Source organism: Anopheles coluzzii, chromosome 3, assembly GCF_943734685.1.
Source record: "Anopheles coluzzii chromosome 3, AcolN3, whole genome shotgun sequence".
Lineage (NCBI taxonomy): Eukaryota > Metazoa > Arthropoda > Insecta > Diptera > Culicidae > Anopheles > Anopheles coluzzii.
In genome coordinates, this window is record NC_064671.1 from 59915830 (window position 1) to 59937320 (window position 21491).

General features: G+C 40.9%; 1 protein-coding gene across 6 annotated transcripts in view; it reads left to right on the top strand.

Moving 5' to 3' along the window:
* The window catches only part of LOC120959472 (kinesin-like protein unc-104), a 48304-nt gene that overhangs the window by 21523 nt on the left and 5290 nt on the right, over nt 1-21491 (top strand). For 2 of the 6 annotated variants that reach the window (XM_049608885.1, XM_049608887.1), the window contains exons 1-13: nt 5410-5767; nt 13114-13335; nt 13429-13853; nt 13969-14224; nt 14911-15074; nt 15160-15299; nt 16048-16089; nt 17307-17687; nt 17761-18218; nt 18290-18404; nt 18480-18646; nt 19512-19717; nt 20402-20806. In XM_049608885.1, the coding sequence (XP_049464842.1) occupies nt 13153-13335; nt 13429-13853; nt 13969-14224; nt 14911-15074; nt 15160-15299; nt 16048-16089; nt 17307-17687; nt 17761-18218; nt 18290-18404; nt 18480-18646; nt 19512-19717; nt 20402-20806 (2942 nt within the window). In that variant the 5' untranslated portion in view covers nt 5410-5767; nt 13114-13152. Of the gene's footprint in view, nt 1-5409; nt 5768-13113; nt 13336-13428; nt 13854-13968; nt 14225-14910; nt 15075-15159; nt 15300-16047; nt 16090-17306; nt 17688-17760; nt 18219-18289; nt 18405-18479; nt 18647-19511; nt 19718-20401; nt 20807-21491 lie in introns of those variants that run through there. The other 4 variants (XM_040382882.2, XM_040382888.2, XM_049608886.1 and 1 more) reach the window with 3 other exon arrangements.

A 21491-nucleotide genomic window follows, 5' to 3' on the forward strand; every position in this document is an offset into this window, starting at 1 on the left:
TGTATGAGAAAACTATAACTAATGTTAAGCTTAAAATTTAGTATGTAGTTTTAACAAAAAGGTCTTCAAAAAATACAAAATTACATCATTATTGCAACATGGTAAATGTCGGTACTTAATTATTGTGTTGCTATCTAGTTTCAATGTCCATAATGACATAAATTTAGAAAGTAAGTTTTATAAACGTCTCCAAAATGTCATAAGTTTCAATTGATTGATAAAAATGAAATGTCAGAAATCCTTCTAAGAAGGATTCTTAGTTTTCTTAGTTTTTACGTAAAAAACGGAATGGATGGAAATATAATAGTTGAATTATTTTTTTAAAAAAATCAGTGCTAACTGTTCCTGTTAAGGCATAAAAAGTGCTATCGTAACTCCAAATGGTATTATTTTGGCAATGACCATTGGTAAAATGTGCGGAGGATCTTAAATTTCGCTTGATTCGTTCAGTGTTTGGGCGATTAAAAGAACTAACATGAAAGAAATGAAGTGATGAAGCTTATATTATGTCTTAATGTAATGTTAGACATGTCAATATTATTTTCATATATGTTTATAACTCTTGTTTGTCATACTCTCTTTTCTACATTCATTTTGTTGTTGGACACGTTTTGATTTACATTATATCAATAATGGAGTCGCCCAGTGTTTCATTCTATAACGACATAAAAAAACATTTTATAGTAGTTTAAAGTTGCTGGAGATTCCTGTTTAGCCGTTAAATAAACTATTATACTTTACTTTTGTTTTAAATTACGATTATTTAGCAGAAGTATTTTTTATATCAAAATTAAACAGCTGATTGAACTTGGACAGCAAATGAATGTTTATCTATTTTAAGAAATAGAAATTTAAAAGGAAATATTTCGTTTCCATTAGATAAGTGTTTAAAAATACGTGTGAAGTAAATTGGAGTTGTGCATGTGTGCAAACCAAGCCCCTCTACACACTCAATTATCTGCGAGTAAACTCCATTAGCGGCTATGGTAAACCTTGACCGAATACGTCTGTTGCGCTAAATAAGAAGAATGTTAGTCTTCCTTAGCATGGAATAATCTAAAATGCAGAATCGTTTCGCTTACAGGTTCCGAGGTCATTTACGCGCTATCCCATGCTTTGAATGATACAGTATTCCCCAGGGACGTTTTCTTGATGACTTCTATCATATGTCAAATTATTCGGTGTGGTAATAGGCAATCATTACTGAATGCAAATAGAAGGCGGGTTTTACCTGTGCCTACATATACGCACCCACAAAGGAAGCTTTGGAAATATAATTGACCGCAACAGGAACAAGGCTCATCTCCGAGTAAACTGAAAATTAATAGATTTTACGTTCAAACGGACATTTTGTGGAATCTTCCAGATGCTGTTCATTTTCCCTATGGAAAGGGTATGGCACGTGTTGTAAAGAATTTGCTCCTAACATTCCGTCGAGCTTTTGGATGTTTGTGTATTCCTGCACCTGATAATCTTTGCTTGAGTTCCATCTCATCCCTTCCCACACGGAAGGAGTAAATCTCCTTTGCTTGCTACGAAATACAAACTTTTTGCGATAAAATGCAAGTGCGTTTAATGATGCAGGTTGGTGAAGGGTAGGAAGTCGGATGAAAATGATGGCAAAAATCGATATCCATTCGTTACGTCAGCTGTGGTGACGCAGTTTTATACTCATCGAAACTGGTCGTTATGCTTCGGGCTTTTGCCACACGCGCAAACCATTCTGCTCGAAGCTGTTGAATAATGTGTGTGATGCTGTTTTTTATCATTTTGTATGATTTAGATAAATCAACCTGCTTTATTGAAAATATGTACAGGCAGATCATTATTATTTGGTTGTGAAGTAGATATCGATTACTATGTGGTTTTTAAAGATAACCCTTGTTTCCAACTATACTCACACACACCAACATATTGAAGCAAAAGTGTACTGTTGCAATTGGCAAGATAAATGAATCCTATTTCTTGAACAATATTCTTCTTGCTGCAAATTCCCAGACATTACCCCGCGTACGAAGCGCTAAGAAATGGCGTGCAGGAAAGGGTGCTCCTTGGCAAACGATGTCAACTAAAAATAGAAGCTGCCACATAGCCACACTTCGCTTTGTGTCCTTTTGGCGTATGCGTGTGCAGATCCTGACGCAAACTCGCTGCGGTGCTTGCTACATTTACGGGAAGATCGTTTTGTCTCTGTTCAGTATCAGGTCGGTTGGTACGCAAGGATACTCACTCCTGATGAATGTGATTCATCGTATCTACCTACACACTCTATAAACTCTTGCAGACAGCGTAACGAGTGGTGTTGGTGTTTGGTTCCATCAAATATGGGGGAGAGTTTCATAGAGCAGCTTAAAGAGGCGTTATCAAGAGGCGAAAGTACCGCGTTGGAAGGTGCCTTATATTTGTGTGCTCACATTGCCCTCGTTAGGTCGTTGTCAGACGTTTGTTATTTTAGACTGCATAGCAAAGTAAAGTTAACTTATGTTTCACTCTTTCAATTACTCTTTCCAGTTGTTTCCGAAGTTTCTGGTAACTTCAAAGACGCCAGAAGAAAACGATACTTAAAATTGTCAAATATGTCAAAACGTGCGTGGCTTACCTTTTCCTCTTCCGATCATCTAAAGGTTGACTATTTCATCTCAAATACGAATTTTGGTGTCCTTTTTTTAATCCCACACATTGATTATACGCCACAGATCACAGACCTTTCATCTCGACTGCATGATGGTGACCTTTTTTGTTGATGTTATTTGCTGCTAACACCCATCAAGGTTTTGAGGGCGACAAAGGACTATCACCAGAAATGGCATATTCCTCCGACACACATTCCTCTAGACCATTTCCAGAGTTTTCATCTCGATCTTTTCTTTCTCCACCGCGCTAATGACTATCTAGAGACCATTACGTTTTGTTTTCGCGCTGGCCGGCAACCTTCGAAGGGTCCAGCAACATCTCGCAACGTCTTTCTTGTGAAATTGGTTGCGTCTGTTCAGCATAGTTGGACCGTTTTGTCTTGTAGGCTGAAGACACATGTTTAGTTTATTGCATCTTGGCATGAGAGCTCGATGAGAATTGTTTTGCTTTTAACTGTAGCGTTGAAGGTTGCCACAGTAAGGATATTTGATTATACTCTGGAGTGTACGCATCACGTAATAGTTTTCTGTTCCTCCTTCGTAAGTAAAGAACGTTAAGACTTGTATCTTAGCACATGTGCTAACGTACGATCGATTTCTCTAGTGAAGAAAAACTTTTCCATTTATTCAGTTCCAAAAGATCCAGTGAACGTTTTTACACTTCACACTCAGTTATACCATTAAAAAAAGCTATAGATGCTGCCCTCGAATTGTGTTGATATGTTGGCACTACCTGGTTTTGGCATGGGTTATGAACTTTCTATCTGGTTGTTTTATTCTGCAAATTTTAACAATAACTTCTACAATTATAAGTATGTGCTAAACACTTTGCAGATGGATTGACAGCACGTTGTGCTTAAAATAATAACTATGCCTTAAAATAGAACCAGATTAGTATTCTTAAATGATACTGAGCAATCAGGGAGAGTGTGCTAACGAGAGAGGATCGTTTACACATTTTTTGTCTTTTTTTATTATTAAACTTTACCTTCTTTTAAGTGTTGGCAATAATCGTCATCTCTGCTCAGTCATTCTCTTAGATTTAAATGATGTGTCCCATTTAACTGTTACAGATCAAAACCAAAACAGTGTCGCGGTATTATTACTCTGAACTCTTAACTGTTGAACTCTTCATTTCAAACTTCAATTAAATATCTCTTAAAAGTATACTGTATTGTACCTCTACCATATTTTTAGTTTTTAGTTTCATTACATGGTTATTAGTTAGTTTATTTTACAAAGGCGTATTTTTTATTTTAATATGTTTGTAAATGATTTTAGAAAATTATCCAGTCGATTCGGAGGTAGCTGACAACAAACACCGTGACACATATTCATAGCGCAGAGACCTCAGTATTTATCATTTTTTGAATTGTAAATTCGGACCATAAGATGTTATGTAGAACTCTTAGCTAATGTGTAAGTAGATTGTATGCTACGTTTTCTTAAACTATTACATATACTTATTACTTTATGTATGCTCTTCTTGTGCCAGTGCACGCAACGTTTACACCAAACGTTTGCGTTGCAAAACAATGTACTGTACTTCAAGCAAAATGCATCTGTTCGCACAACCCGTCAGAAACTATATTGCTTTGCGTTTCCATTCGTTTGAATTTTATTTTTAAACCCCACATGCATACCAGTTACCATCACTGCCGCCACTAATGCCAACGCGCCATCACGTTGCTGTCGATGATGTGTCCTATTCGACCGAAAGTTTTCTCATTCGTGTTTCAAAACAACCGCAAACGGCCGCTTTTTCAAGAGTTTCACCACACGTCCCACTACGTGCTGTTCCCTTAGCCTCCCACCCGTGCCTAGAGTGCCGTGACTCGCGACGGATCCTGTCAATCAGTGTTTCCGCAAAATATTTCGCCAACAGAAAAGGGAATACATGGTGCATGGTGCGGCTAGCGAAACCATAGTCCCAGCAGTAGGGAATGAAGCCTTTCCCCACTCACTATTAAGGCTTGCGCGCGCACTTTCTCGATAGAAGCAACGCAGGGAGGTCCGATGGTCCGGGGCATAGGGTATGGACGTTGAGTTCAAACCGTTCATCAGTTGATCGCTTTGCATACACATTTGGCAGCGTGACGTTTTTCCAGGACCCAGCTTTGCAATTCATGCTATGTTCGTTTTGTTTTTGCTTTTTTGCTTTTCCCTCCTATCCTGTTGGGTTGTTTCCTGCTTTATAATGCAAGCTGATTCGGTGGCTTTTGGGTGCCGAAACAAAAGCACGGAGGGAACATTTGCTCACAAGGGTTGCTCACTTTTCTGCCACAATGTTGGAATGTCGGTGTTTTCCGTCATAATTTTTCCCATTTTCTCTCCTTCTTCCCTGCAGTGGCAGAGTCCTTTTGATTGTCTGTTTTTTGCTCTCGCTCTCGCGCTTTATGTTTCACCGTTGAGATGTGTTGTGCATTGGAATCGATAACGATAAAGTATCACACAAGGCGCCATTGGACGGTACTGCGCATGTCCCTTAGACACAAACTCGCGCCCATTCCCTTCTCAATTTGCACCAAAAGTGTGGCTCTTGTGTGAGCATTAAAACCGTGTCCAAGTGTTCGCTCAGCTAAAAAATACCACCACACACGACGGTATGATAAGTCTCTGCTTTGCTCACGGGGCAGCAACATTCAAAGGATATTGAGCGATTCCGTGAAAAGGATGAGAGACTACTGGATGTCTTTCTGATGAGCGAATTATTATCGTGTACTCTCCTACGCGAGTACTCTCCTCATTTGGGAAAAAGCGATTCAGTTCCAAACTAGCCTTCTTCCAGCATGGATTGAAAACGGAACGGAACGCAAAACCCACCCCTAAAAACCGTGTGCGGGCGCACAGTATAGCATTACAGAAAAATCAATTCCAACGGCAAACCAGCACTGGCAGCACTCGACACCTAGTGGACTAGCGTATTTCACCCTGCCCACGACGGCACACGTGTACCGCCGAGTGTGTGTGTGTGTGTGTCTGTGCGTGTGTGTGTATCCGTGTACGCGTGCATGTGTTAACATCACACCTCCAACAACAACAACAACAACACAATTGGCCACTTAGAACAGTGCTTTAGAGCAAGGCACTTTTTCCACATCGGCCAAAAAGTTGGCCAAATTTTCATCTCCTCTGTAAGTGTTACACATTCTGCGTCACAAATGGTAAAAGAGGGTTGATTATTCGTTTCTTTCGTTCGAGGTCATTTCTTCGTCCACCCATCTCCTAGCCCTCTCCCTGTCGTTGAAAGGGGTGGTGTAAGAATATGCCAGCCATTGATTATTCATGGTTTAGAAGTGAAAATGGCTTATAAAGGTTTGGCTACATTACTATGTGTGTTTCTGTGTATGAATAAAAGCAAAAACTGCTTGCATCGTGCCAGTGGCTGTTAATAGTATGCAAAATCATCTTAATTATCGACTACGACGCATGCAGACAAGCGAATACTTGTTAAAGGTCATGTCCGCTGATAGCATTCGTGGAGGGGATGGGGCGTGCGTGTATATAGCTGAGTGGTGGGTGAATAAGTATGTGTGAAAAGGTTAATTGTGCATATGGTGCATTGAAAAGATGACAGTTTCAATCAGAATTTATATTTAAAAAGGATTATTATAAAAGTTACTAGATATGGATATCATATGAAGTGTATCAATAACATTAGTTTTTTCATTTGTTCTGTTGCTAAAATGATAATATACTACTGTGCACGTGTTAACTGAAGCTTGCTCAATGGTGGAAAACACCACAAAAACGGTGAAAAAAGTAGGGTAAAAATAAAATTCTGCAGCGCCATTTTGTGAATTTCCAAGTGCAATTTTCCATTCAAAGATTTTCCATCCATCTCTCGGTAGTTTTGCTCTCTAGCCATGTCTCTCCCATGTCTAGCTCTCGCTCTCCCGGAATGGAAATATAAGTTAGAAGCAAAAGCACGGCTATGAGCTGAAAGAGAAAAGTGTGTGCTCACTCGTGATTTCCACGCGAGGAAAACTAAGGATATTTTTGCGTTTTCCGACAGCGAAAAGAGTGATAGCGCTCCTGAGCATTGGCTGGTGTGAGTGAATACGTTACAGTGAGAGAAAGAGAATAGCTGTGAGTGAAATATCGGAACGGAGTTTTAACATTGTCGTCATCGCTGTGCGACTTTGGAAGCTTTGTGAAGAAAAAAGAAGTTGTATAATGCTTAAGCCTGTCACAAATTTATAGTTTTTGTTTAGTTGGTCCATATTTATTTGTGTTTTGCTTTTACTTTTTGTACTTATTTGTATAAACAAAATTAGTTCAAAAATCGAATCTTGGTTCGTTGCACGTTTGTGTACTACAAATATCTTCTTCCAGTACATCAGCTAAATATCAGGTATTTATGTGAATTATTAAGTATTATCCAACTCACAATATGGTACATCTGGTTGGCATGGTACTTGAGACAACTACAGAATCACTTCATCCTTGAAGCATCCTTGTGGACGCGTTCGTTTGTTGTCCGACGGCAGCGAACACTCGAGGTCAGGCCGTAGTAGTAGTTCCTTAGCCATTTGGGCTGCCAAGCCCCATCTGGTACGTGATCTGTCACGAACCAGAGCGCTGATTATCTGCATTATCCTCTCAATCAGTATCAGGCAAATTTCCGTACACAAAACACTCCCGCTGTATACATTATAGCAGTGGAGGCACCACTGTGGGCCCACGACCCCAAAATGGTAGATCATTTGTTCCCTTCCCAATGCACAGTGAGTGGGCCCCACCGCTTGCGATGTGGAAGAGAGTGAGTGCTCCTCCTATATCGATTGAGGGAAAAAACAACCCCCAAACAGAAGAAAGAGCGAGACGTTATTTGTTGCGGGATAGACAAACGTTCCTGCTGGAGAAGGAAACAAAGTTACCCACACAGCCACACGATGCATACATTCTCACGTGCACAAAAAGGCTGACCAATCTAGTGTGGGATAATCTTTTGCCGCAAGTACCAGCGGGAAGGTGGGAAAAAAGGAAGGCTTTGATATCGATTTTCCTGACCAACACACCCATATGCGAGGGAAGGTATTGCTCTTTTCTGGCTCCGCGGTACACAAAGAGAACAACACAACAGTGTACGAATGTTTTCTACCTCCACTCTTGTGTGCATGTCGTGCTTTTGAATCGACACGAGCTAATAATAAGAATAAATAAATGAGTAGGAAAATGGAGCACACCAGAATGAGTCATCCGTTTTGCTGCGGGCCAGCCCAGTGGCCTGGTACGAGGAAGTAGAACAGAACGTACAGTATTACCTGTATGTGTCTAGCGGTATTCCACAAGCAAAAGAGGATGAGATGCAATTTGCATGGCACCATATTTCCGTACTGCAGCTGATGCCCTCACTAATGGATCCTTTTCGGGCAAGAAAAGGCGCCCGCCTGTCCACACAGCTTGCTCTGTGTGCGTGTGACGATGTGAGCGTGTGGCCTGCGGCAGTAAGTTACCTTGAAAAATGTCCCTGCCGTCTAATAGTAGTGTTGGTGAAGTAGTTAGAAACTGCACTTAGCATAGAGCACGAACGAACGATTCCACCCTTCGTCGAAGAGGTATGGGGGCTTTATGCATGTGAAGAATTATTTTCGTTCGGAAACAGACAATCAATAGCAAAGAATCAGAGGTTGACGACCCGTGGCCCGTTAGTGGAATCATACGGAATTAGATTGGACTGCATGGGGTGATGATATGATGAAATAGCACAAACAAACTGCTCAAGGAATATAATTCAAATGCAATGGCTTGACTGTATGATGCACCTGTCTTAAGCTTAATTCGCATCTATGTACCTCATGTTGCATATTCCTTTATCTAAAAAAAAAATTCGTTAACGCATCAAAAACAGTTTGACAAAACAAATTAATGAAATATGTCACTTAAAAAGAGGTCAAACATATAACATATAACTTAAAATAATAAAATAATAAATAATAAGGTAATTTGTTGATATGTATATGAAAATTCAACTAAAATGTGATACTAAGAAAAGGAAAATATGGAATTTGTACATATTGGTTGAGGAATAATTGAAATATTCGAAAGATGCGAAAGATCCCCGTAAGTTGGACGGGTTGGATACTCATTCGGACCGTTTCACCGTAGAATGAACATAATATTTGAATTATGTATGACATTGACATATAAAAATGTCTTGTTTTGAAATCTTTTTGAACATATACTGTTTATTGTATTTAAAAATAAAGGCATCCACTTATAATACAGCTTGTTGTACTGTCGCGGAAATCTAAAAAACAGCTCTATACTTTACTTTTTTTTACACAGTCTACATTAGCCATACTGTGATGTGTGTTTGTACACTTATCGGTCATATTGGATCACGTAAAATAAATGTCAAGAATAACATAATAACATCGCCATTAATATTGATGTCTGCAAAAACCGTTCGCCCAAAATCACCGTACGACCATTACAAAGGCAAACATAGTAAGGCGAACGGAGCACAACGCCACACTAGTAATGGTAGCTTCATCCTTGCACTGAAATATAATACGCACTGGCAAAAATCCATCGTCAGCAAATGGACGAACGATATTGAGTAGTGGTAGAGTCGTTTGCGCACAGGTTCGCTGTCTGGGGAGAACCGCTTTCTTTGCCCAATGTTTCTGCCAAGGGTAATATTTGCTATCATTTGTGTCTAGTCTTGGGTTCGTTTCGGTAAAACCAATTCAGTTTACTGTACTATACAAAACTACAACGTACAAAAGCAAAATATGGTAGAGCAAACCGGATCCTTGTTTGGAAGAAACTGTACACCGTACCCACAACGCATGAGTCACGCTATTGGACTTGCCAGAGAGTTGGCTCCCTGGAATGGCTCCAGGTTGCCGTCGAACGGGTGTATTTGTACGAACGTGCGAAGGTAGCAAGCAGTTCACCGATGTGAAAAGTCGCCCAGAAGTCGCGACTGGATGGATGGATACTATGCTACGTGATTCATCCAATTTGCTTTGTGAATGTTTCGGGGTAGCTGGAACACGATGGAAGGTGCTCCATCTGGGGGTTGGTGATAGGGATGGATGGATGTTCTACTAATACTATTGTGCATTCGCAAACACACTACGAACGGCTTGGTTTTCATCCAATAAAAAATCCATATGCATTCGGTTCTAATAGTACGTTCGATTTTGTCTGCATTAGGGCAAACAGGTTTAAAGGATCGCATGTGTAGCCAGTGGGCATAATACCACACCATTGTAGAAGGTGTTGTCGGTTTAACTTTGTGTTTTGCCGACGGTAAAGATCTGTAACACAAATGATTATAAGGTCAGCAGGTCAGGTAACAGGTAATGAGAGAAAATGATTATGCATTTTGACAAAGTTACATTTCTACTGACTCCCAAATGACTGCACTGAATTGTTCTGGACGTGTTAGTCATAATAGTATAAATAGTTTGTTATGTTAAGGGTACGGGGTTGTTAATTTATCTGGTTATTGTTTAATATAACATTTTTGTTATTTACCTTTACGGAATATCTTTCAAAATAGCCTTATACACTGAGCCTAAATGCTCTTAACTATAAACCCCACAAAAAACACGAAAACTGACATGGTTCAGGGCAAAGGCCATTTCCCATTTAAGGCCATTTCAAATGACCGCACCATGGCTACTTGTAGAAGTTTCCATGTTTCCTTCCTGCGAGAAGGATAGCCTATGGTTTTACATCTCCCTACCCACTTCTTGCCATCCCTTTGCGATTAAATCGCGTAAAAAGAAAAACAAACCATACGGAGTAGTGCTGTCGCTGGCAGACTTCTGGCGCCAGCATTTGCGTGTAATGAATGGCTTGTGCTTTGCGTTAGCACTCAACTGAACAACGAAAAAAAGGGAGAAACATTCAAACACATTTTTGCATGTCCTTGTACTACCTACAAGTGGTTCAAAGTATTTGCTTGCTGCAATATGATGGATGTAGTGTATAATGTGGAGAAAAAAGCTCACCTTTTCAGAATCGCGGTAGCAAAAATATCAAGGACCTAACAATGGATTAAATTCGTGTAAAAAACCCCAAATGCTTTAGATGTCGTCATATTGTTAGGGTTCTGTTTTAATGGCATTAAAAACGAACATTATTTCCTATTCCATGCTGGAAGCATTTTCTTCATGTTGCTTCATTTTTGTGGCGCTATTTCTTGTCCTTGGAATCACTTTGCACCGTCGTGTCGCTGTGTATGTGTTTGTGCACTTAGTCGTCCGGTTTGTTTGCTAAGTAGCTTAACGTAGCGAACACGCACCCAGGATCTGGCTAATCAAACTCTCGGCCACCCTTCAGTCGGACCAACCTGGCTCGTTGTGCTCAATTTATGAGCTTATGTTTATGATGTTTTCCCGACCTACGATGATTGAACTCTTCGCTCTTGGCATAAAGCAGCAAGCAACTTTCGTGCCTCATGAAAGGTGAAGTTGTTGCGTGGGTGCGATATTCAACAAATTGGATAGCGTGTCGTTGATTAATTTAGGTTCAAAAGCTTCCCCCCATACTTCTTACGCAAGCGGCACAGGAAAGTGAAGGAAAATGGCAAACGCACGCATGATGTGCATAAAGTGTAGATGTAGCTCACAAACCGTTGAATGGTGTGTGATACGTTTATACTTGTTTGCTTGTTGGTAGAAAACGGAATGAAAGGGAAGGTATAGAAACAAATAAGCTTAGTGCTACGTGTCATTGCACAAGATGACTTAATTAAAAGTTATTTAAAGAAATAACTGTGAAAAATGATTGGAAAAGGTCAGGTATATCATTTCATTCTGTATAACTGTATAATTGATCTTAATTTTATTTAAAAAATGTGATAAATTATTTTACTACTGACAAAACTAAATATAATTAGAGTATCATAATAAAAGTTATCGCAAGTGGTTTTATGGTCATTTAGTGAATACTTTTCCTACCGTTCTGTTGCTCTTAAATTCGAATCGAATTTTGTATAAATCTCCACATTTAACGTTTTCAAGTAAACGTTTAAGTAATCTTTTTTTTTTTATTCAGGAGTAACGGATTTAAGTAATCTTGAATCAAGTAAAAGTGTAATTTAGTGGTGTTGTTTTCACGCGAAAATGTTTAATCACTATCATTTCACCAAACTCCCCCGTGAACAATTGTTCTATATATCTTGATTCATTTCATGTTTGCCATCGGAAGCGTTTGCGTTAGTAATTAATTGCAAACTCCATACCGGTTTCATTGATTCAGTCGCCTCCCCTTTTTCGGTATTAATTACGCATTGCAACAAGCTACGACGTCCTGCTGAGGTTGGGACGTCCTGCAGGGAATTAGTCCAAATGAACGATTGCAGGCGCCGCCAGTTTCTGTCCGGATTTTGCCCAACAGAGGATAGGAGAAGACCCCATGCTAAGAGCTGTGGTTCCTTTTTGTGCTGCTGCACCAATCGGAAACGTGTTCGTTTTCGGTGCACAAATGTAAGGTATACTATTCGTTTCGATTGCAAATGTTCTCCAGAGGTGGATGTGGAAAAGTTTTTTCCGTATTTCTGGGACTTCCTTCATAATCCTATGGAGCTCCATAGTTGACGTTTTTCGCAAACGCCCTTACATGTTACCAGTGATATATGTGTCTGGTACTAGATCCAGGATTCTGGCTAGTTGAAAATTCAATTCATTTCGAGGACAGTTGAAATAATTTATCGTTTTTTTACTGGGATTTGTAGAGATATTATTTTCTTATACGTGCGAAACAAGGGAATTGCTTTTGAAACTTTTAATTAAACTCACATACCCGATAGTCTCTTACGCTCATATGTATATATTTAATTACATTTAAGAGAAGATTTACCTTCCTCTAGATCCTGGCAGAACCACAATCTAATCTTATTACAGTGTTTATCAAACCCTAAATTTAGCGTTTAAGACAAAGCTAGGGAAGGTAAAGTTTGGCCATTCTTCTGCCCTTAATCTACCACGCCCTGTGGCTTTGGAAATGTGTTCCGAAGTGTTAATGTTGAGGTTTCATTACGTGCTTTCGCCATGCAAATGAACGTCGAGGTACACATTCTTGCATAAGCAGTCTGTACTTCTTCTTCTTTAACGGATCTTCCACTCAACAGTGGATGGAATCTCTTGGCAAAAAAGTTTCTATTTTCGCCGACTGCATTGAGCTCAGTTTTTTCTCTTCCTTCATTTACCTTTGAATAGAAAGTTTGTAATGACTTTGCTGCTTCGTTTATTTTTATCGCATAAAACTTTCCTGCGGTTTGCCTTATTTTTTTTACGGCTGTTAACGAGAAGCGATTGTACAGTCTAAAAATAAAGCGTAAGGTGGCCAAGTTTTGCAATCTCCTCAAGGGCATGTTTTACAGGTTTGCGTTTCACTTAATACCATTGTAATATTAGATTTCGAACCAATTCAATGAGAGGGAGGGATGAGTAAATAAACTTACTGAATACAAGCAAATAATCCGGTTATTTTTTCTTTTATTTCATTTCATGTCCAGATATAAACCCGATTGCAAGGCCTAGGGCCTCTCGCCGTCATGTCGTCCGTGAAAGTGGCGGTCCGAGTGCGACCCTTCAACTCGCGGGAAATTGCCCGGGAATCAAAATGTATCATCGAAATGGCCGGCAACACGACCTGCATCACAAACCCGAAAGTTCCGCCCGGTTCGAGCGAATCGGTCAAACGCTTCAACTACGATTACTCCTACTGGTCACACGACGTAAGTTGACAGCACTGCGCAATGTGTGCATTACGGGACTAACCGGAGCGACCACACCCTCCCTCCCCTCCCTCTCTCCCATCATCTTTGCAGCCGCGCGATCTGGAATTCTCGACACAAGCCATGGTATACTCCGACATAGGAGAGGAAATGTTGCAACACTCATTCGACGGATACAACGTTTGCATCTTCGCCTACGGACAAACGGGCGCCGGTAAATCGTACACCATGATGGGCAAACAGGAAGACGGCCAGGAGGGCGTGATACCGATGATCTGCAAGGATCTGTTCCGTCGAATACAGGAAACCGAGAGCGACGATCTAAAGTACTCGGTCGAGGTGTCGTACATGGAGATTTACTGCGAGCGTGTGCGAGATCTGCTAAATCCGAAGAACAAGGGCAATCTGAAGGTGCGCGAACACCCGCTGCTTGGCCCGTACGTGGAGGATCTGTCCAAGCTGGCCGTCACCTCCTACCAGGACATTCACGACTTGATCGACGAAGGCAACAAAGCACGGTAATTAGGCGCAATGCTAAATGAACGAAATGGCTTTTTGCTGTTGCATCATGGTGGTGATGGAATCATCGAATATACTAAATCGTGCCTTTACTTTTACTCTTTACCATCTTAGTACTGTGGCCGCAACCAATATGAACGAAACGAGCTCAAGATCACACGCTGTGTTTACGATTTTCTTCACCCAAAAGCGTCAGGACCGCATGACCAGCCTGGAAACAGAGAAGGTTTCGAAAATTAGTCTGGTCGATTTGGCCGGCTCCGAGCGCGCTGATTCGACAGGCGCCAAGGGAACCCGGCTGAAGGAGGGAGCCAACATCAACAAGAGTCTCACCACGCTGGGCAAGGTTATATCGGCTCTGGCAGAAATTGTAAGTACCGTACGACCGTACCGCCATACGCGTTTACGTTTACTCCTTTCCTTTGTTTAGTGATGTATTGGTCTGTTAGCTGAACGTTTCCAATGCTAGGATTTTTTGGTGTTTTGATCGCTGCTCGCATATCTGTGCGAGCAGCAACAGTGTTAGTGGTGCATTATGACATGTTACCTTATGATCCGTTCCATTATATAGCGATTTTTTTAAATTTACCGTAGCAAATATTGATTCATTTTCACTATTACTCGTTCTCATTTTATCGAACTCGCGTTGACGAACATTATCCTCATAATCATATCCATCATCATATACGAAATCGCCATGATAAACACTTCGATACAATCTACAAAAACAGTCCGTAAGTATTCGTTATTTCCGGGCGTCACATAGTTTTGTTTTTCTTTCTCGTTTCGTTGTGATTGTAGTTGTTGATAAGTTGGAGTGTTCCCACAGTAATGTGTGTCTTTGCAACGACTCACTTTTGTTAGATTACACTACACATTCACAAAGTTAAATTGTCATTTCACACATATAAATTGGATGTTCAACAAAGAGCATGATGTTCTTGTCGTAAAATCTCTAATAATGTGTGTTATATGTGTAGATGTTCCTTTGCGTGTATTTTCATCGAGCGGTTTTGTTTAATTTATCCCAATAATGGTATATTTCTTTGTTGACAGGCATCTAAGAATAAAAAATCAAAGAAAGCTGACTTCATTCCATACCGCGATTCCGTACTGACATGGTTGTTAAGAGAGAACCTTGGCGGTAACTCAAAAACGGCCATGATCGCTGCGATATCGCCGGCCGATATCAACTACGACGAAACACTCAGCACACTGAGGTATGTCGGGAGTCAAATGTTGATCTGTTTCTTTCTGGCGAATACGATTTACAATCGCTTTTTTCTTTCTTCCTTTTATTATCAGATATGCCGATCGTGCGAAGCAGATTGTCTGCAAAGCTGTCGTCAACGAGGACGCGAACGCGAAACTTATTCGCGAACTCAAGGAAGAGATACAGAAGCTGCGCGAGCTACTCAAAGCCGAGGGCATTGAGGTGCAGGAAGGTGAGTTTGAGATCGTTCCGTACCACATCCGGTGCTTAAATAAGCTGCCACTGTTAGACGCTTGCAGATGTCCTTATCCCTTATCTTTCCTTGTCAAAAACATGCGATTCGCAACGGTTCGGGAACGGTTGTTCCAGTTGCAATCGGGTTGATCTGTTTTCCTCAACCTGTACCGTATCTGTACCATGGTGTTGGTGCTCCAGGTCCATTCCCTTCTTCACACATCTTCATAGATGCCCTTCATGAAGCACCTTCCTACCTTCCTGCCATACATCGCTGCTCGATTGTTATCCTTTCAACCATGCGTTTGGAATGCGTTATTTCGGCCGTTTTTTTATACATACATTGTTTAAGTTAGTTCTTTGTGCGATTTGTCTGTTAGTTTTGCGAATCAAAATTCAAAATCTAAACCGAAATCACTCGCTCGCTCATCCATTCGTTCGAAATTCTAAATCAATCCCAAAGTATAAGAAATTCATCATGCCATTGTGCTGCTTGACTACATTTTTCACATTTGGTTGATCGTCTGAATCGGATTATGCTAGTTGGCGAGAAAACTGATGAAGGGGAAGAGAGAAAAAGAACAAACACACGCACTCACCAGTACATCTGCCATGGTTAGCGAATATGAAGCTTGCCGAAGCTTGTTGCTTGCGATTATTACTCTACACACAATAAAATAAAAACCAGCTTAAAAGTGTTGAACTGTGAATTTTTTAATCACACTTGTACTACACTTTTCATGTAGGACCGGACGGTAAAGTGGTTTGTGAAAAGCGAGATGCTAATAGTAAGTAGAGACTACCGTCGAACGCTAAGATAACAGTTATGCCTACCGTATTTAATGAAAAAAAAACTTTGTTTCTTTTCTTTCTTTGTGTTGTAAATCTTTTTTTGTCTAAACTTGTTTTATTTCGTTTTCACATCACTATCGTATAACCGCCTTCTCACCATATCATGATACCATTCACCATAGCTTCGGTTTGTGTTTTTACTTTTCATATTATTTGCTAGCTATTTTTCCTTGTAACGATTTTTTGAAAGTTCGATTGCACTGAAATCGGCGTGCATTTTTTTGTAACTATTATGAAAATGGCGTACAAGAACGCAACTGTACGAGCTTCGTCAATGTGCTGCCGAAGATGAGAGAATGTGTGTCAACTCATTTTTACGTGGCTATGTTTGTCTGCTTTGGCATCCCACAAACTGCTCCTCCAAACGATTTTGAAGCGTGAAGTTGCTTCTGTGAATATTAAAACTCTTCGCTACCCTTAAACTAAAGCTAGCAGTACATACAGCAAATGATTGACATGTTTGATGTGTGCTTTACTTGTTGTGAATATATTTTTGCTTCCCATATGCACGCATATTCATCCATAAATCACTTATGATCATCCAGTGTTTTTTTAATTTATCAACACGCAATCGTTCTTTATTTCTTGTTTTTTAGTTTCATCATAACAGGGTTGGACAAAGTTGACTATTGAGTCAAAATTGCGTCATAGCGTATGCTCACCTTTCCCGGCCCCATTTACTCAATGTACCAAAATCAGAAACTACCAAATTTGTTCAACCCATCGACTAAATTGATGGCTGTCACTGGCAAACATGTTGATCGTTTTAAGTGTTTGTACCGTTTATTATGTTGTTTTTCGTAGATCTAGTTTTGTGGTTGTTTGATCTAAAGAAGTGTGTGTTTCAAAACAAGGATACGTGCGAAAAAAAAAAAAATTCAAACGCACTTCAAAATTAATTACAACGAATTTGAGTTTTGAATTTTCGAAAATAAAGACATCAATGTGATTATCCCTGGCATTTATCGTAAAAGAAAACCATTCTTCTTCTATGCAAATCGTCACATGTGGTTATGCGTAGCGATTTTTTGTGAATGTAGTACTAAATACACACAAACAATCTAATTTTTAAATAAAAAAAAGGAAAACTACTCACGAGCTGCAATAATACGATGTTATGTTTTAATGTTTTTCCTGTAACTTTTCTTTCCAGAGGACGAATGTCTCATCAAGTCGGACAAAATCGAGTCAGTTGGTGGTGTGGTCATCACCGAGGAAGGTGAAGATGGCGAGAAGAAGATACACTCGCCTAACCGTAATCGCAAACGTACCGGTTCGAGTACGGAAATGGCGGTCGATCAGCTGCAGGCAAGTGAAAAACTGATTGCCGAACTGAATGAAACGTGGGAGGAAAAGTTAAAGCGAACGGAACAAATCCGTGTGCAACGGGAAGCCGTTTTCGCGGAGATGGGCGTGGCAGTGAAAGAGGATGGCATCACGGTTGGTGTTTTCTCACCGAAGAAATCGCCTCATCTGGTGAATCTCAACGAAGACCCCACGCTGTCCGAATGCTTGCTGTACTACATTAAAGACGGTATGGGAACGGGACACGGTGCAACCGCGGTTCAGCGGGGGAACGGTAATAATTAAATTTCCTTTCTTCACAGGACTGACCCGTCTCGGTACGTCGGAAGCAAACGTACCGCAGGATATTCAGCTGTCCGGTTCACACATCCTAAAGGAGCACTGCGTGTTCGAGAATAAGGATGGCGTAGTCACGCTGGTGCCGCACAAGGACGCGCTAGTATACGTGAACGGGCGGAAAGTAATCGAACCGGAGGTACTGCAAACCGGTTCGCGCGTCATCCTGGGACGCAATCACGTGTTCCGGTTCACGCATCCCGAGCAGGCGCGTGAGAAGCGCGAGAAAAACAAGGAAGTTGATGTGTGCGAAACGCCTGGCAACAGTGGCGAGATTGCGGATTGGAACTTTGCGCAGTGCGAGTTGCTTGAAAAGCAGGGCATTGATTTGAAGGCGGAAATGGAAAAGCGTCTACTAGCTCTGGAGGAGCAGTACAAGCGCGAAAAGCGGGCCGCCGATCAAGAATTTGAAGAGCAACGCAAGGTAGGTTGATTGCATTTACAAATGTCAGCAAAGAACTGGATTTTCACAGTAGTTTCCATACGCTTGCGCAGACCTACGAGGCCAGAATTGATGCGTTGCAGAAGCAAGTGGAAGAACAGTCGATGACCATGTCGATGTACAGCAGCTACAGTCCTGAAGACTTCCACCAGGAAGAGGACATCTTTGGTAAGCGAAGCTGCACTCGAACGAAATGTACAAGTTAGTTAACCTATGAATCTCTCCCTGTCTCCCAATCCACAGTCAATCCACTGTTTGAGTCCTGTTGGACAGCACGAGAAGCAGGACTCGCTGCCTGGGCCTTCCGCAAATGGCGTTATCATCAGTTCACATCGCTTCGTGACGATCTGTGGGGCAATGCAATCTTCCTGAAGGAAGCTAATGCGATTTCAGTCGAATTGAAGAAAAAGGTATGAGCATATAACACAAACAGTGTTGCAAAATGTCACTGTCAATGTCCAAAAAATCTGACTCAAACAAAATTCATGTCAGCGTCACGTACTTAATGGTGATAATCAGATGTGAACTAAAAACGATTGGCTTGATCAATGCATGCTTCGTGACATTTTTGCGACTAACGCTTGCTCAGTCACTATGTCATGACTTTTTTCACTACTGTGATCAGTTCTGCAAAATGTCACTTACATAATCATGACAAATTACGGTTGAAACAAAATAATGTTAGCGTCACGAGCTCTACTGTGATGGTCAGAGGTGAGACTCAAACAGTTGTTGCGACCATCACATGCTGGGTGACATTGTGTGCAACCAACTTTTGGTAAGTCACTTGGTCGCGACATTTTCAGTCGGTGATAATCACGACAAGTGAGTGACCAAGAGTTGGGTGCTAAACAAAATGTCACCTAGCATGTAACTGGTCCACCAACTGTTTAAGTCTTACCTCTGATCATCTTTCAGTTGTGTACGTGAGCTGAATTGAGCTTCGTTTCAGTCATGAGTGTTGGTGATCGAAAAAGGGGCATTTGGCAGCCCTGTCACAGCGAGAAAAGTCATGATTATGTTTGTGTCGCCATTATGCTTAGCTTGTAAGTCAGAGTATCGCGGTTGACACAAGCACTTGCACTTGTTGTGTTCAGCATGTCATGACGCACTTTCATTGAATATCAGTAATGAGCATCAAGCTACCACGCATATGTCGATTGTTTTCATTGGTGAATATCTTGTGATGCTCATGACATTTTGCAGCACTGATCACAAATGACGGTGTTCATGTCTACAATGTATGCTTTATTTTCTTCCATTCTATACTTGTAGGTTCAATTCCAATTCACACTGCTGACCGATACACTGTATTCTCCGTTACCGCCGGAGTTAACACCCGCACCAGCAGTCGGTGCACTGACAAACGGTGGCCAGGAAGATGAATTCGGCCAGAATCCGATTCCGCGAACTACTGTGGCGGTTGAAGTGACCGATACTAAGAACGGCGCTACCCACTACTGGAGTTTGGAGAAGTTGCGGTAAGCTATCCAGCACATTCATTACACATTGTTCGCTTTTGTGCGATTTTTATTTTGTTCCCCCCTTGTGGTGGCATCGACAACGTGCTAAATTACAGCTTAACGCTCCACTTAGTATCAACATCTAATAACAGACATCCTCAAAGGCACAAACACGTTCTCATCACAAACTCATAAAAGAGATTTGTATCTATTTTTTGTTTGTTTTTGTATTAGATATCTGCACTGACATCATTCGCATTAAACTATTGGGCGGTTGTATTCCTTTTAGCGTGAAATTTCCTCCGCGTGTTAGATCAGTAATATGTTTAGAACAAAAAAATCTCTTTTAATAGTTGCAAATCTCGCTTGATTTTTATTCCGCTGTTATCTTTAACGCCTTTGCGAATGCGTATGATCCAGTTTTTGGAAGGGCGTTTTATAATTTGTTCCTCCATTGCCGGCATTTAGCGTGTATGAGTTGTTTAATGTCTTCTTTCTCTGTTTGTCTTTTATGCTATTGTTTGTTGCGAATCGTAATGGCGATATCTGTGCAATACGATTAACACCTTCAAACTTGGTCTTGTATAACTGGTTGTCATGAAATGAACCTGTGCGGGTGTATGTACACCCGCAAACTAATCCGCGGCTGCAATACACCTTTTGTTTTGAACGCTCGCCCACCCGACTCATCAAATTGGGCAGGTATCGGTTGGAGCTGATGCGACAAATCTATAACACCTCCGACACATCTCCCGAGCTGATGAGCTTCGTGCTCGAGCTGTCTAGTGGCGAGCACTCTCCCGAATATCCTGGCATACAGTACCAAGCGTACGCTCGGGCGGAGCACCAAACTACCGAACAACCGAACCGAGAAGCAGCACAGCTGCTGACGGGGCTAGCATCAAACTGTGATGTTAGCAATTGTCTGACCTCACCAACAACATCGGTGTCATCCACCGCATCCTCTCCCTCCGGTTCCTGTGGCACTGCATCACCACCATCGCCGCCATCCGTTATCTATGACGGCAGTATCGCCGGATCGCTCAACAGCGGCACGTTGGGCAAAGCAGGCACAAGGCTAACTCTGGCCAATCTGATGCCATCTAGGTTAGCAGTAACAGCTCCGCATGTAACGCACGTAATCAGTGTGGGCTCATTAGATGTGCAGTGTATTGTGTGCCCGGGATCTTATGCGGATTCCAAGCTGTCCGATTAATTTTGCTTTTTTACAGATCTTAATGATCGTAGAGCTGTGATATCGATAGTATCTACTGCTTTATTGCTTATTGCTTTATTGGTAGAGTTTAAAACACTTGCTATTTGCAAGCTGGATATAATTTGATGTAGTTTAATCATGTACAGTTTAATTTGTCTATAGTTTGTATCAAAATGCTGCTTTTTCTTTTATTAAAGCGTCTACATTTTTAGCCCACGATTTTAGCTTGTAATAACTATTCGGCTATGCATGGCAATGATACAATATTTGCATACATAATACACAAAACATCACATACATTATCCATCGAGCCTTTGAGGATTTGGCTGGAGTGATTACATTAAAAATCAAGAAAAAAAAAAACAAGACTCTAGTACAAAGCTTCATTTGGATTATGTTTGCCATTTGATGGAATCTGCAATTATTTGATGCTAAGTGTTGGCACAACAGCTTATTATGTTTGCCTAGAACAGTCGCGGATTGTGCTAACATTTATCATCAATCTATAAGATAAGAAATGCCAACTATATCTTAAGTATTATAAATAGCTAATCATATTTACGCTTTTATGGCTGT